This window comes from Arvicanthis niloticus, chromosome 24, assembly GCF_011762505.2.
Source record: "Arvicanthis niloticus isolate mArvNil1 chromosome 24, mArvNil1.pat.X, whole genome shotgun sequence".
Lineage (NCBI taxonomy): Eukaryota > Metazoa > Chordata > Mammalia > Rodentia > Muridae > Arvicanthis > Arvicanthis niloticus.
This window is the reverse complement of record NC_133432.1, coordinates 5,155,244-5,170,066: the sequence shown is the minus strand read 5'-3', so window position 1 is coordinate 5,170,066 and position 14,823 is coordinate 5,155,244. Positions and strand designations below refer to the sequence as shown.

Genomic DNA, 14,823 nt, shown 5'->3' with positions numbered 1-14,823 from the left:
GCATCCCAGAAGTCCGTGTAACCCCAAGGTAAGATTCCCATGCAAGCTGGGCACCGTGGCATATACCTGTTGTCCCAGCCACCTGGAGGGCTGAGGTAGGTGGATTCTCTAAACACCCTGGGGATTTAAGGCCAGCCTGGGCAACATTAACACCACATTCTTCAAGAGCTAAGTGTGGTTGGGCAGTGGTGGCGCACGCCTTTAGAGCACTTGGGAGGCAGAGGCAGGCAGATCTCTGAGTTCAAGGACAGCCTGGTCTACAGAGTGAGTTCCAGGACAGCCAGGGCTACACAGAGAAATCTTGTCTCGAAAAACCAAAAAAAAAAAAAAAAAAAAAAAAAAAAAAAAAAAAAAAAAAGAGCTAAGTGTGGGTCCCTGGGCAGCTTCCTCAAGCAGCCACTTAGGGGTTCACATAGCCCTGGCCTCTGCCCAACCTGGAAGGACAGTGAGTGCTGGGAGCAGCTTCCCTCTGGCTTCCCTCAACCTGAGTCTGAGACCAGCCCTGTTGCTTCCCAGCTTCTGAGCCCCAGACTTGGTGGTCATCTTTTCCCTGTTACCACATCTGGTAAAATGAGTTTTCATGCTCTACGGTCACGGTCACGGGGAGAGCTTAACCAGGGAATGTTGAACAAAGGCCTGGCAAGTGCGAGCTGCCATTACTTGGGTTCAAATGACAGCTTTCTCACATCTTAGCTCAGTCACCTCAAGCAATTCACTTAACCGCTGTGTAGCCCAGGCTGGCCCGGAACCTGCGATCCTCCTGTCTGAGTGCTCCTTGGTCCCCCACAGTGCTGGCATTACATGTGGTACATGGTGTACCACTGTGCCTGGCACTCTAACAGAGTAAGAGTGACTGCCTGAGGTGGGGCTGACGCTGAGGGCCTGGGCTGTGTGGCTGTCATGGCTGGGCTGAGCAGCTTTGTCCTCGGGTCACATTCTGAGCTCCAGGTGCAGAACCAGGCTTTGCGATGAGGTATCATTACAGAGCCAACTGGCTTCAAATGTGAGATCCTCCTGCCTCAGTTTCCTAGCACTGTAATTCCAACTGTGTGCCACCCTGCTCAGGGCACTTGGAGAGCGTTGCAACCCCTCCCACTGTGAGCTGGTGAGATGGCCTGGCACTTGCCACTGAACTGATGAGTTTGACCCCTGGTGGAAGGGGAAGTCGGCTCCCAGGAGTTGACCTTTAACTTCTGTGCATGCACATTACATGTGTGCCCGTAAACATACACAGAGAAAAGAGAGGGCAGCTTGTCCACAGCAGCCCCAGCAAGCCGCCATCGGCACCTTTGTTACAAACAGAAGCTGGGCCACTCCATGCCTGGTACCAAGGCCTTTTTGGGCCTTGAGCTTGGATCTTTCTCCAGCCTGCTCAGCGTCTCGTTCCCCAGGGTGTTCTCCTTGGCCAGTTAGGGTGGGGCTGATAAGTAAGTGGGCTAAGCTGTTTCTCTAGGAGAGCAGGAAAGAATTGGAAAGTTTCCAGAGGACCCCGGTTGGCCCAGGCAGAAGCAGGCATTCCAGGGAAAACAAGAGACGTAGGCGCCAGTTCAAAGTAACACAGGCAAAAGCTGCCAGAGACCCAACCCAGTAGATGGCACAAAAGCGTCTGGACGACTCCAGACCCACGGTGCAAGGTGACCTCTCTGTCTACCAACCCCGTCTGTAGAAGCAGCTCCGTGTGGCTGATCTCAGGTCGCAAGTCCTCTGGTCCTCCTCGCCGGCCATCTGTAATGCCCACGTTCCTCCCCGGCTACTAGGTGCCTTTATTTATGATCACCTTGGAAGGGTCGAGCAGACATATGTTGCTAAGGGGCATTTATTCTTGTTTATAAAATTTATGGCTTCACCTCGATTACGCACTGTCAAAAACGGGAAGGATCGGCCCCAAAGCCTCTTGCCGCCTGACTGCCTCAGACGCGAGTACATCTGTTAACTCCGTGGGAGCTGTGCGGGGAAATCAGGTCCGCTATAACTCAAGCTCGCCGTCCTGCCACGAGGTTTGAGCTGCAGGCCTTGAGTACACACCCAGGCGTGCACGCGGGCAGGGAGGTGGCTGTGGCGGCCATGCCAGGTGGCCAGCCGCACGGACCACCCATGGCTTCTGTCAAGGTGCTTTGTGCTTTGTGAGGTGGAAAAAGAGGACCTGTATTTCCACTGCCTTTGGGGTGCAGCTGCAGCACCCCCAGCAGCTGGAGAGAGTTTTGAGGCTCTGGCTTTCTTCCTAGCAGTGTCCTGAGAGAAAAGCATGAGTCCCCAGTGTGTGTGGGGGGGGCGGGGGAAGGGGGGGGAGGCGGCATGCGTTTCAGGAGGACAACTTGGCACTGCTGATGACAGTCCTGAGAGGGTATGCTGTCCCAGGCCTGCAAGTCCAAGCCCGAGCATCTCAGAGGGAAGCATCGCTCAGCAGAGCCGAGAGGGTCCCGTTCAACAGTGTGTGTTGCTCACTGCAGTGAAACCACTGGAAACTCATGTTCAAGACAAGGCAGCTAGAAGCTTAGGCAGTTCAACAGATGCAACATTTAACAGTGAGCGACCGTAATGTCACATTGCTAGGTACTGAGAGGTATAAGGACCTGCTTCAAAATGCCGTGTGGCAAACAGCACGGATCCTGTGAGATCAATATGCATGTATATACACTACACAAAGGTGCTAACAACACCTGCCCTCTAGGCTAGTAGGGTAGGGAATCATGGGTGATGTGAGAGCACTTATTCCTTGTTTGTCTGGACTTCCTCTTTTTTTTTTTTTTTTTTGGCAGTGGGTTTAGGTTAGGTTTGAGAAGGGCTCCCTGTGTAGGAGACACAGGAAGAGAACTAGGCATGGTGGCAGCTCAGCTGGGAGGCTGCTTGACTAGTAAGCACAAAGCCTTGGGTTTCCCCAACACGCAACAACTTGGTGTGTATGGTCCATGCTGCCAATCCCAGTACTTGGGAGGTGGAGGCAGTGGGTTAAGTTCATCTTGACTGCATACCAAGTTTGAGGCCAGCATGGGCTACATGAGATCCTGGCCAGAGTGGGGAAATAGATCCAAAGGGAAGAAGATGTCCCCTGCCTGCACTGTGTCACCTCCCTCCGGGGGCACAGGTGGAGTCATGGCAGTCCCTGGAGGATGACACCCCCCCAGAAGCTCCCCACTAGCCACGGGTGCCCTCTGATGATGTCTTAGTCAGTGTTCTATTGCTGTGAGGGATGCCATGATTGTGGCAACTCATAAAGGACATTTCACTGGGGCTGGCTTACAGTTTAGAGGGTTAGTCCATTGTCACGCATGGCAGCGTGTAGGAGGACATGGTGCTGGAGGAGCTGAGCGAGACTCTGGGCTTAGCCTGGGCTTTTCAATCCTCAAAGCCTACTTCCTCCAACAAGGCCACGCCCCCTACTTCCTCCAACAAGACCACACCTCCCTACTTCCTCCAACAAGGCCACGCCTCTTCGTGCCTTCAAATAGCGCCCCCTCCTGGTGGACCAAGCATTCAAATCTGTGGCCTGTGTGGGCCATTCTCATGCAAACCAACATGTGCGTTGCCTTTCTGCACTGACAGTGGGTGGCTGGAGGCCTGTAAATGTAGACTTGGCTCCTACTCTAGAGCAACTGAGGAGGGAAGAAAAATGTTCCCATCCCTTGCGGGATGCCTCCAGGGGGATGGTCTCCATTACCGTATCAGCTGAAAGTTGAGGACACTGTCATCTCTCTCCTATGTCCATGACAGCATCCCGAGTCATCAGCTTCACCCCCTCTGGACAAAGGGGCACACGGACAAGTGGAAAGCCCTAATGCTCAATAGTGGCGAGTGGCAAGACCAGAACTCAGTCCCGGTCCTAAGTAGCGGACCCAGGTCCTTCTCCTCTGTCCTGCTGTGAGCAGAGGGGCTTACCCCAGGAAGGGAAAAAAGAAGAAATTCAGTGGGTTGCCAGTTATAAGAAGGCTGAGCCAGGAGGCCAGACTTTATAGAAAGGAATTTGGTAATCCGCTAGTAATGTCTGTCGTGGTTCATAGAGATATGAGGGTCGTGCTTTTGATACTTCTGGATTCTTAGGGTAAAACCATCACTGATCTCAAAGGAGGGGGCACTTCATAGGGCAGTCTGGGCTCCACACTGCCTCAGGGGATCACACTACCCCTCCAAATCAGCCCCTCAAGATGGTTCTCAACACTCCAAGAGGACTAACAGAGGGAAATTTTCCAAGAGCTTTGAGGCGACAAATCAGAGCCGTAGATCTCAAAGAGTCAGATGCTTATAAATCTGACTAATTAATTAGTCAGCCCTGACGAGCTCCCCACCGTAATTCAGCATCTGCAATTAAATTTCATATTAAAGCATGCAAATTCAAGATTAAACCCAGAGAGATGGTGTGACAGCTCCACCCCCTCCAGCCTCTCCATCCTGCACCGCTGGCTCCACAGGGTGCAAATTCCAGAACCTTCCCTTCCACGGCTTTGTCTCCCAGCCCCCCATTGTGGTGCAGTGCTGTGCCCGGCAGTGTGAGGAACCAGCACCAGCTCCTCTCCAGGAAGATGGCTCTATTTACGCAGGGTGAACATTTTGGTTCAGGGACGTCTGGGAATTTACAGGTCGCAAAGTCCTGCAGCCAAAGGTCATGAAGGAAACCTCTGAATAAAGCGTAATAAGCAGTGCTGCCTGGCCTGTAGTGCAGGGTCAATGAGGAAGGCACTCATACAGGAAGCACCCATGGTGTCCTCTCAATGGTCCACTGCAGACCCTTGTCTTGCCTGGTTCTCTACCTCGGCTGGCAAAGGGTCTCTGAACCCACGGAGCTCGGGTGAGTTGAATGGTGAGGTCCTGGCCTTTTTCTTTTTCTTGTCTACAGTGAGTTTCTCTCTCTCTCTCTTTCTCTCTCTCTCTCTCTCTCTCTCTCTCTCTCTCTCTCTCTCTCTCTTTGGTTTTTCGAGACAGGGTTTCTCTGTGTAGTTCCTGGCTGTCCTGGAACTCACTCTGTAGACCAGGCTGGCCTTGAACTCAGAAATCCGCCTGCCTCTGCCTCCCAAGTGCTTCGATTAAAGGCGTGCGCCACCACTGCCTCGCTTGCAGTGAGTTTATAAAGGCTCGTGGACGAGTGAATACCACAAAGCAGACTGTCAGGAGCACCCCCAAGTCTTGTTCTTCCCTTTGGCTGGGAATTGGGGGCCAGTGGCTGCTCCGTGGCTTGTCATTTCCTCTGAGTTTTCAGGACTTGGGAAGCCAGAGCTTGGGAGTTTAGTCTTTCAAAAGCCAGTAGGAATACCTCAACACAGGTGCGACCATGACAGCTCCCAGAAGCCTTTGCTGAGTGATAGTGTCAGGGAGAACTGCAGACAGAGGCAGAGATCCCTTCAACCGTGCCGAGAAGCTTTTCCCACTTTTCTGCCCACTCAGCCCCAATGAAGGTTTTGGCATAGTAGTGTTCCAACCTGGGATACTAAGGGGACAGTTTCTGAACCTCAATTTTCCTAGCTGTTAAGTGGGTATCATGATGGGGTAACACAGGGCACTGGACAGAGTGACCAAGGTGATGACATTTTTCCTTGGAGTAAGGACAGTTCCCACACTGCTTGTGGCTGTAGCAACACCCGGCCCAGCCCGAGGCACAGGACTTCTCTGGGCCTATTTGTTAGGTGAATGAATGCCCGTCAGACTTCCTGGGCCAGCTCCAGGCTGGAACACCTGCCAGCTGCTTAGCCCATCTGGCACCATCTGGGCCGGTGACAAAAACATCCAGCAGACTGTACCAAAGCCCCTACAGTATGCACAGAGGCTCCTCCCTCCCCTGGACAGCCCCCTGCATGGGACAAAAGGTTACAGAGTGCACGGGAGCCCCTATAAGGAAAGGGTCAGGGATACAGATGCCTGACAGGTGCCTAGAACTGCCAGAGGCCCAGTGGGCAAAGCAGCACCGTGTTTGCCTGGCATAGCTTTGTCCTCATCTCCCCCAAGGACTTCTCTTCCAAGCCTAACACTGCCTGCCTGTTTGCCCCCCACTGACGCCAGAATCCCAGTTTGGAAATAGCCTGAGCCCCTGCTCCCCCCACCCAGCACACAGAGGAGTCACACCGGCCCAGGACTAAGCCTCAATCGTGGGAGTTGTGATCTCCTGAAAGCCAGTTCGCCTCTCTGACCCTTGGTAGACTGAGGTCCACTCCACCCTGGTTCCTAAGATCCCTGACGGATTTACTGCGATCATGCGAGCAGAGGCTCGACGGAGTGGGCGGAGCAGACAGCCTTGGCTATCACCATTTGGCATGCGGTGCCCACGCTGACCTTGGGGTATCATGCCCCTCCTTTACACATTTGGCCTGGCTTCTGCCTCTGCCACGGTGCCTCCCCTTCCACTTCCATAGTGAAAGCCGAGTGCACACGCACACACTGCCTCTCTGAGCCGCTCCATCGAACCTGTGCATGATTTGCCCGTGAATGCAGAGACCGGGCTGGCTTCAACCTCACAGATCTCCCTGCTCCTGCATCCTGAGTGCTGGGATTAAGGGTGCGTGCTACCATCCCTCACTCTGTACCCCTCGATGATCTTGAACTTGGAATCTTCCTGTCTGAGCTTCTCAAGTGCTGGGACCACCGGCGTGACCCTCAGTGTGGCTGGCAAAGGAAAGGCTGACTCATTGTACCGTTTCCTCGGATGAAGCGAATGAGGTTCCAAGCAAGGTGGCCAGAACCAGCCTTGGTCAGCTGGTCATGCCTGGACCAGCCTTGCCCACTGGCCCAGTAATTCCAGCTGTCTATGTGCCAGACGATCCATGGGTGTTATTACATGGGCATGAATACAGAGTGAACCTGAGAGCCTACACTGCCCAGGATGACCTGAGCGTCTCTGAGGACAAGGTCAGCACTGGATTCTACCTGCTGGAGCCCCACCCTGGCCTTGCTTCTTCAAACCACCTGGTGCCCTGCCACACACACAGTGTGGCACCAAGCTGTAACAAAAGTCTAAGGGAAATTTTAAGGAAAGGCAGCCACAGTGGCCAAAGCAGGACAGTTGTCCAGCGAGTGTGGTGGGAAGCTTGGGGTGCAGCCGGGGGGTGGGGCGCTCTGGTCCAGGGGCACCAACTGTCTTTGGCCTCACAGCAGATCTCTGAGATGTCTGCTGATGTCCGTGACTGTAGGAGTCTGAAGAACAAGAAACCCCAGAGAGAATGTTTACTCTGTCCCCTAGATAACCAGGAATCACCAGCTGTGACAGGCTGCAGAGACCAGGGTCTCTTACCCCTTTCTCTGCTGTCCTGGAAGGGAAACTGCAGCTCAGAGTGCAAGGGGCTCTGGCCTGAGCTCCCAGTTGGTGGGCAGTAGAGCCTGGACATGAGCCCTGTGGCAGAATTGCTTCAGGCCCTAGATGGATGGTGGAGTGGGCTCCAGAACAGCTCCATCTGTTACACATATGCTCGTCAGCAGTGTTGGCTGTCAGGACCACAGTGAAGAAATGATTTCATTAGGACCCATGCGCCAAGGGGTGGGGACCGCTGGCCTAGGTCTCGGAGTGGTCTCTCCAACACTGGTCTCACACTGTGTGACGAACAGCCGGTTCCCGGAGATGCATACTCGGGCAAACTCCTTGGGTGTGCAAACACTCGAGGCCAGGGCCCTGCTGGCTGAGGCGCGTTTGCTAAGGCACTGTTCCACACAGATGTGTCCCCAGCCTGTGTAAACTGTGAAGAAATGGCAGGTGACCTTTATCCTCTCCACTCTGACTGTGAGGGAGTCAGGAGCCTCTGGAGAGTTGGTCAGAGGCTCTCTAGCCTCTTCACACCTGTGGGTGGCCCTGGATTTTTAAAATTTAATTTATTTATTTTTAAGACCACATGGATCTGCTGTTTATCAAAGGCTGGCCTGAATCTTGAAATCTTCCTGTCCTGGACTCCGGGATTATACGTGCGGTGATACATGAGCCTGTAACTCAAGCAGCTGGGGCTACATAGTACACCCTGCATTCATATACGGACCAACTTAGGGAGAAGCCACCATGTCTGCCTGATTCCCGCTTCTAGCAGCCCAGCTGACAGAGGACAAAGGCCAGTGGCTTTGCCACTGCCACTGCCACTGCCATTTTCCCAGGGTTTTGCACCAACTAAATGTTCGTAAGAACCCATAGACCCTGCCGGCCTATCAAAAAATCCTGCTTGCTGCAAGCTAGCTTTTTGTGCTGGTAACTTCAGTTCTAAAAAGCACAAAGCCAGAGCCAGGCTTTGGTGTAGGTGGGCGAGCATCACACTGCAGGTTGTGTGTCTTGGAGGCGCTGCAGTATTTTTCTGTTAGTGGGGACACCGGGGCGTCTCAGGTACCCCAGGTTAGATCCATCTTGAGTTATCTGGTCTCTCCCCATCAAACAGGCTGGCTTTTGTAGATACTACATAAATCATAAACTGCAAAGCTACACATATCATCCTGGTGCCACTGCCTGTTTGGAAGGGAGCAGAGGGAGACTGGCTCTAGGGATTCTTCTCTGAAATGTCACTTCAAAGCTGGGCACATGTGACAACTGCCAGCTCTCCTGGCTCAGCTCCAAAGCCAGGATGTCGAAGCGCCCCGTCTTCCCCCTCTATGGGTACCTCACGTGAGCCAGCCGGGCACAGGGCCGAGTACAAACCACAACAGAGCCATCTTGTGCTCAAGTACAAATTTAATAAAGCCCTGACAAGTCTTAGTCCACAAGTTACCTACAAAAACAAAAGCCCCACTTCTTTCTGGAGCCACTGGGACGTCAGTGGACAGCAGCTATGGCAACTGCTGGGAAGCAGACTCTGGTGACCGACAGACAACCCCAGGTCAAAACTAAACTCGTCGAGTCGGTATCGGTGCTTACACCTCACTCTCTCCGCATCCCCACTGTAACTCTCAGGCTCCATGTTACTCGTGTAGGCTGTGCACGGGCACAGGACTCCGCAGGCAAGCTGGGAATACACACGGCTTGCGACATCTCAATGGACGCTGGCACCACTTTCCAGAACCCCAGGGCTTTCCTGGGCCTAACCCAGGCTCCAGCCACAGCTCTGCTAAGGTGAGAACAGGGCATGCCTGCCTTCCCACTGTGCAGGTTCCTGTGGAAGCTGTCTTCTTGCTTTGAGCACTGTAGCCCTAAGCTGGCTCCACAGAGTGGAGGAGGGACCAGGACTCCTGGCTTCCTCCAGGGTGGGAGGGAGACAAGAACTTGATGAGGCAGGAGACACATGGCTGCTATCAGATCACTAAGCCCAGGGCCTTTGCCTCAGCATCCTGAATCTGGAGAAAGTTCTTAAGGGAAATGGAGAAAGGAGGTGCAGGAACGCAGTGGGAAGAGTGAGGTCCCAACAGAGAAAGCGTAGCGCCAACAGAGGTGGCAGCGTGCACACGTGTGGGACGCACCCTTAGCCTCCGGGGCCTGTCAGTGCAAAAGGACGGACGCAGAAGTCCCTGGACTACCGTACTGCCCAGACTGGGCACTGTAGGTCTCGTGTGGTTCTCCATAAGGTAATGAGGGGGCAGACGCACAGAGCGAGCAGGCTCTGGGTACTCCAGAAATGGGCTGTTCTCCAGGGGTGGGGAGGTTTCTCCCAAGGTAGGACACTGCTGCACAGGTCAGGGGCTGACAGCAAGGTTCCCTGACAGCATGGCCTGCCGAAGACTTGGGAAGGAGGGCTGTGGTGTGGAACCTGGATCCCTGTAGGGGAGACCCTGACTGTGCTCAGTGGATCCCTGGTTGCCTGGGAAGAGGCCACTGTGGACAGGGTGGAGGCAGGGACTCTGCTGTGCATAGAGGCTTGGCGAGGCCGTACCTGAGTTTTCAGAACGGAAGGAGGAGCTCACAGGCACAGGCCTTGTGTCCTCAGAGGGCAAGAGAAGAAAGCCTCACAGAATTACCAGGATTGCTCTGCAATCACTAGGCCCAGGTCTCAGGCCCCAGAAGGCAGGAAGGCCCTGCATGGGCAGAATTAGGGGTGTGTTTTCACCAGCCCTCTCTCCCCAGAGCACAGAGGGCGCTGTGCAGCACCCCCAGGCCTGGGTGTCTCATGGCTATTGAGAGGGTCTGATGGCTGCAGGACCCTGGCCACACTCCTGGGGGCACGCTGCCTCCAAGAGTCCAGGGGCTCTGTAGCAGTGAGATTGGGCTGGGTTAGGAGAGCTCAAAGCCTGTGTTCATGCTGATGGCGTAGCGCAGTTTCTCTCGGAGTACGCTTTTCTTGCTGTAGTTGGGCAGCTTAAGCAGGTTGAAGCAAGTGGAAGAAGTGGGCAGCCGCCCGCCTGGCTCCCTCTTGCGGATGGTGAAGAAGCCCCTGAGGACGCTGCCCAGGGTATCCCCAGTGTCCTGCAAGCACACAGCACAGCTTTGGGTCAGAAGGTGCCTACACAGGAGCAGGAGACGCCCAGCTCAGGGCAGGGGCCTGAGAGGCTGAAGAACACCTGCTGCTGAGCGCTCACACCTATGGAGTCCTGTTCTAGGACACATAAGACAACAGGCTCCTGGCCGATGGACATGTATCAGTTAACTAAGGCAGCCTAATACCCCTTCTGTGTCAGTACCACAGCCCATGGCCGACTAGCACTTGGCTCAACTTTCCCCAAAATTTGGAAGTGAAGGACCATCTAGTGTCTGACCCATGGCAACACAGCCTGAGGCTGCAGAGACATGGTGAGGCAGGGACAACCCGAGACCAGCAGGCTCTCACAGGGCACACACATCTGAGCATCAGCTTGGTCATGCTCACCCACACTGGGCACATGAGTCCCAGGGCATTCTCTTTTAATCTGCAGTCCACAGGCAGCTTGCCTGGGTGTGCATGTCAGCAGGGAGGAGCTGGGGGCAGACCTGCTTTGTCCTCTTACCCTGTCTCTTGGACCTTGAACCTGGCTGGATCAGCAACCATGAGAGTGTCCTAATTATACACCCTGCAGGCCTTCCCCAAGGAGGGACCTCAGGCAGTGCTGGAGCCCACACTGACCTGGGTCTGCAGTGCCCTCTGTGGGCGGCTGTCATGCCCTGAGAACCATGTAGGCAAGGGTAGGGACACAGTGGGCACAGCAGAAACTGAGCGGAAGGAAGGAAGGAAGGAAGGAAGGAAGGAAGGAAGGAAGGAAGGGACATGGCTGCGGTTACCTGGTCATCTGACACTTCTACACAGCGGATGGAGAACGGAGGCTTGAGGTAGGCGAATCCTAGGAGTGGGGGCCGGGAGCAGCTGGTCACAAACTGCAAGAAAGGTGGGGTCAGAGGGGCAGTAGGGGTTTTTGCCACTGCAGTCATGCTGGTCTTTTCTCCCTCTGTGTGCGGTTCAGTAGAACCAGGGTTAACGGAGGGAGGTGCTCACCCACATGTGCCCAGGACACGTCACATGTCCCTAGAGTGCCACTCTTTGGAACTAAAGCTCATGCAGTGATGGCCCAGTGAACAAGACTGGCGACTCAGAGCGACATCCCAGTGAACAGGTCTTTTTATATCTCTGACACAGACTCTCGTCAAACCCAAGCTGGCTTTCAACTTGCTCTGTGGCAGAAGATGCCCTTCGACCCCCGGTGTGCAGCAGCAGACCAGTTTGGAGTAGGTCTCCAGCTGCACAGTCAGACAGTAAGGGGAAGCAGGGAGAGATGGGTGGTGCCCGTCCTCGGGGAGGACGGCAGTGGTAGCACTGAGGCCCCGGCGAGCGGACACTGGTGGTGCCCGTGAGCCCAGGTCTGGAGCCAGCGCGTCCTGGACAGCTGGGAACCACGGCCCCACGCACGGCAGACGCTATTGTAGTGACAACTTTGGAATTTTGGTTTCTTTAAAAAGAACACAGAAATATTTTAAAGCATTTTCATTTTAATCCCAGGTGTGGGGATATGGAGTTGCTTGTTGCTTCAGACTGCCCGCAGCAGCCGACTGTGATTTGCCTCAGGCTCTAGCAGAGGCGTGGTCTTGCCAGCTGCAGATACTTTCTGCAACTGTGTGATGTTTGGAATTCTGGGAACTTTTCAGGGGGTAGATAAATGCTAGAGACCTGACAGGTGTGGTCGCTGGTCACTGGGGAAGGAGGAGGATGCACTTTATTAGGAATGTTGCTCAAAGAAGAAACAAACAAACAAAAAAGAAGAAATTAGACTCAGTGATCTCTCTCTCCCTGCTGTCCTTTCTCTCCCAGTGATAGGCGGTGAAGCCGGGCAGATAATGGATGGGAAAAAGACCAACCCACACAGCAGCAGAGCCCAGCTGTACACTGGTGTCTTGCACATAAGCAGAGCTTCCTGGGGGCTGGGTTCCTGGGGGTGGGTGGTTGGGGAAGTGTAGAAGACTCCACACCAATCAGCACACTGGGAAAAATCAGGTCCACAAAGCCAGTGAGGCTGCAGGGACCAAGCTGTGGGATACTGGATGTGGGGCCTGTGGGCAGCCAGGCACACTTGCCAGCAACATTCCAGAATCCTGGCATTCTCCAAACACAGTGCCTGCCTTAATGCTTCAGACACAGGCGCCGACCAAGCTGGAAACCACAGGTCAGCCCTCATGGGGAAGACCTAGGAAAATCCCCCCCTGACTCAGCAGTAACAGATGCATGCTGTTTTCTGAGAGACAGGATCCCGAGCCCGGCTCTGTAATTCAGTGGCTAATGTAGTGTGGTCATAACAACCACTTAAGCCACGTTACAGTGCTACACAGTTTTATGTGTCATGCTTCAAAGGGTTTTTAATAAGTCACTGTGTTCCTGGGGATGCAGACACGGCTCAGTGGTCAAGAGTGCTTGCTGCTCTTCCCGAGGACCTGAGTACTATTCCCAGTACCCACGTCAGGCGCTCACACTGCCTCTAACTCCATCGGCCCCGAAGGCACAAAAAGCGTATATTTACACAGACATAAACACACCAGTAAGAATAAAATAAACCTTTAAAAAAGGTTGCTGTGTTGCTGCTCTGACGTGTTTGGCCAGAGGCAGGGGAACATCGGCTCTTACTACACTGGAGAGCAGCGGCCACATCCCCTCCTGCCGCTGCCGCTGTGGAAGGCACTTGTACCGCCCTCCTGGAGAGCAACCTCCTGAGCAGAAGCTCGCCCTGCTGGGCCGTGCACTGCTGGGGGAGCCAGCCTGTTGGACCCAATGCCCCTGTGGCTGGAGACCTGTGGGTGCGTGGAGCCCGTGTGTGTACTGCTTGGATTGGAGCTGGTGACGGCTCCCTCAGCAGGAGAGGAGACTCAATTCAGAATGGCTGGCAAGGAAGAAGACCAGCTGTTGGTTTGGTCGGTGGCCCCACACAGTAGATCACACAAGACTCCCACACTTACAAACTAGGTGTAGTGGTACACACTTGTAATGCCAGCATTTGGAGGAGGAGACTTAGGTCAACCTTCGTTACATGTTACAGGGTAAATCTGAGAGCATCCTGGGATACATGAGACCCTGCCTAAAGAAAAGCAGAGGGGGACAGAGAGGGAGACAGACAGACAAAGTGTGCAGCCAGCCTTAGGGGAGAGTCCAGGACACTACCTACACTTGTGGACCACAGCTTTTCAGAGAGAAGGAAAGCAGGTGACAAAATGATGATGTGTTCACTTTTAATGACACTCTCTCCACAGGTGACAGAGACAGGCATGCACATTATCCAGTGTCCTATAAAGCTACACTCTGTTGTCATTCAGCAAATCCAACAGCACTTAGAGACAGAGAGGACACTCAGGACTTCACTGATGCTAGGGCAGAGAGAGTTAACAACAGATACTCCTGCCAAGAAAGCACACAATAAGCTAGGCGTGGTGACCACACGTGGAATTTCAGTTCTCTGAGGTAGAAGGCTTGTCCTGACTCTGAAGTAGGCTGGGCTACAAAGTCCTGACTGGGCTACACATTGAGAGCCTGACTCAACCCCTGATCTCTCAGAGCAATATTCAGTATTGTCAGCCTCAACAAGTGTGCTTCCTTGGGACACTATGTGTCTGTGCATGTGTGTATGTGCAGGACGCATGTGTGCGTGTCTGTGCACGTGTGTATGTGCAGGATGCATGTATGCGTGTCTGTGCACGTGTGTATGTGCAGGATGCATGTATGCATGTCTGTGCATGTGTGTATGTGTAGGATGCATGTATGTATCATACTACACTGGAGTGGGCTTTAGGATTATCTGTATTTTTCCCCCTCCTCCTTCTCCTCCTTTTTTGCAACAGGGTTTCTCTGTGTAGCCTTGGCTGTCCTGGAACTCACTCTGTAGACCAGGCTGGCCTTGAACTCACAGAGCTCTGCTTGCCTTTGCCTCCGAGTACTGGACTATAAAGACATGCACTATTATTATGTTCTTAAGGTACAGAGGCAGGACTGCAGACGGCGAGCGAGGGTGGTGTGCTGGGCTCAGTGGCACAGGGCCCTGCTCCACAGCAGGAGCAGCCAGCAGCCAGGCCCCACCGCTGCCCCACCGCTGCACTGCGCCCGCCGTCTCTGTCTCTGCTTCCCCAGCCCTTTGGCACCGCAGAGCCTATGGCACACTGCCCTCTGGATAATCCCTCTGTTTTCACTGAGTCGCAAGGTGGCCCTAGGTCTGAGTACGCATTCAAGAACAGACATACAAGTTGTAAGTAAGTACCTTCAGGAACATGGCTCTTTCGTCGGGCGTGAAGTCGGAAGCCAGGATGTCCCAGAGCCAGACGATGACTCTGTGACTCCCATGAAAGCCACCGTAGTACACCGTGTGCTTCCTAAAAGTAACGCAGAGCAGGGCTCACGCTCGGGCAGGCGCTCGGGCAGGCGCACTGGCAAAGGTCCCATGCCATGGCCTCATCCCCCGGAAACTAAATGGGCTGTCACCAGGGTACCCAGAGTCACTCTGTATTAGAGCCCAAGGAGGGACCAGCTCTCCTTCTAGAGGGCCCAGTCATGCCCCATGTCC

General features: G+C 54.1%; 1 protein-coding gene and 1 long non-coding RNA gene across 6 annotated transcripts in view; one reads left to right on the top strand and one right to left on the bottom strand.

Moving 5' to 3' along the window:
- Positions 1-8,605: 8,605 nt before the first annotated feature.
- Positions 8,606-14,823, bottom strand: part of Ube3b (ubiquitin protein ligase E3B) — a 44,316-nt gene continuing 38,098 nt past the window's right edge. For 3 of the 4 annotated variants that reach the window (XM_076922468.1, XM_076922467.1, XM_076922470.1), the window contains 3 exons: positions 14,521-14,632; positions 11,075-11,167; positions 8,606-10,285 (listed from right to left, as the gene is read on the bottom strand). In XM_076922468.1, the coding sequence (XP_076778583.1) occupies positions 10,094-10,285; positions 11,075-11,167; positions 14,521-14,632 (397 nt within the window). In that variant the 3' untranslated portion in view covers positions 8,606-10,093. Of the gene's footprint in view, positions 10,286-11,074; positions 11,168-11,217; positions 13,668-14,520; positions 14,633-14,823 lie in introns of those variants that run through there. The other variant, XM_076922469.1, reaches the window with a different exon arrangement.
- On the top strand, positions 10,908-12,232 carry LOC143437594 (uncharacterized). Of its 2 annotated transcripts, none has more exons than XR_013106978.1 (3): positions 10,908-11,122; positions 11,427-11,542; positions 12,096-12,232. It is a non-coding gene; the product is annotated as an uncharacterized LOC143437594 (long non-coding RNA). The 2 variants fall into 2 exon arrangements; XR_013106979.1 differs by having other exon boundaries at positions 11,427-11,515; positions 12,096-12,230.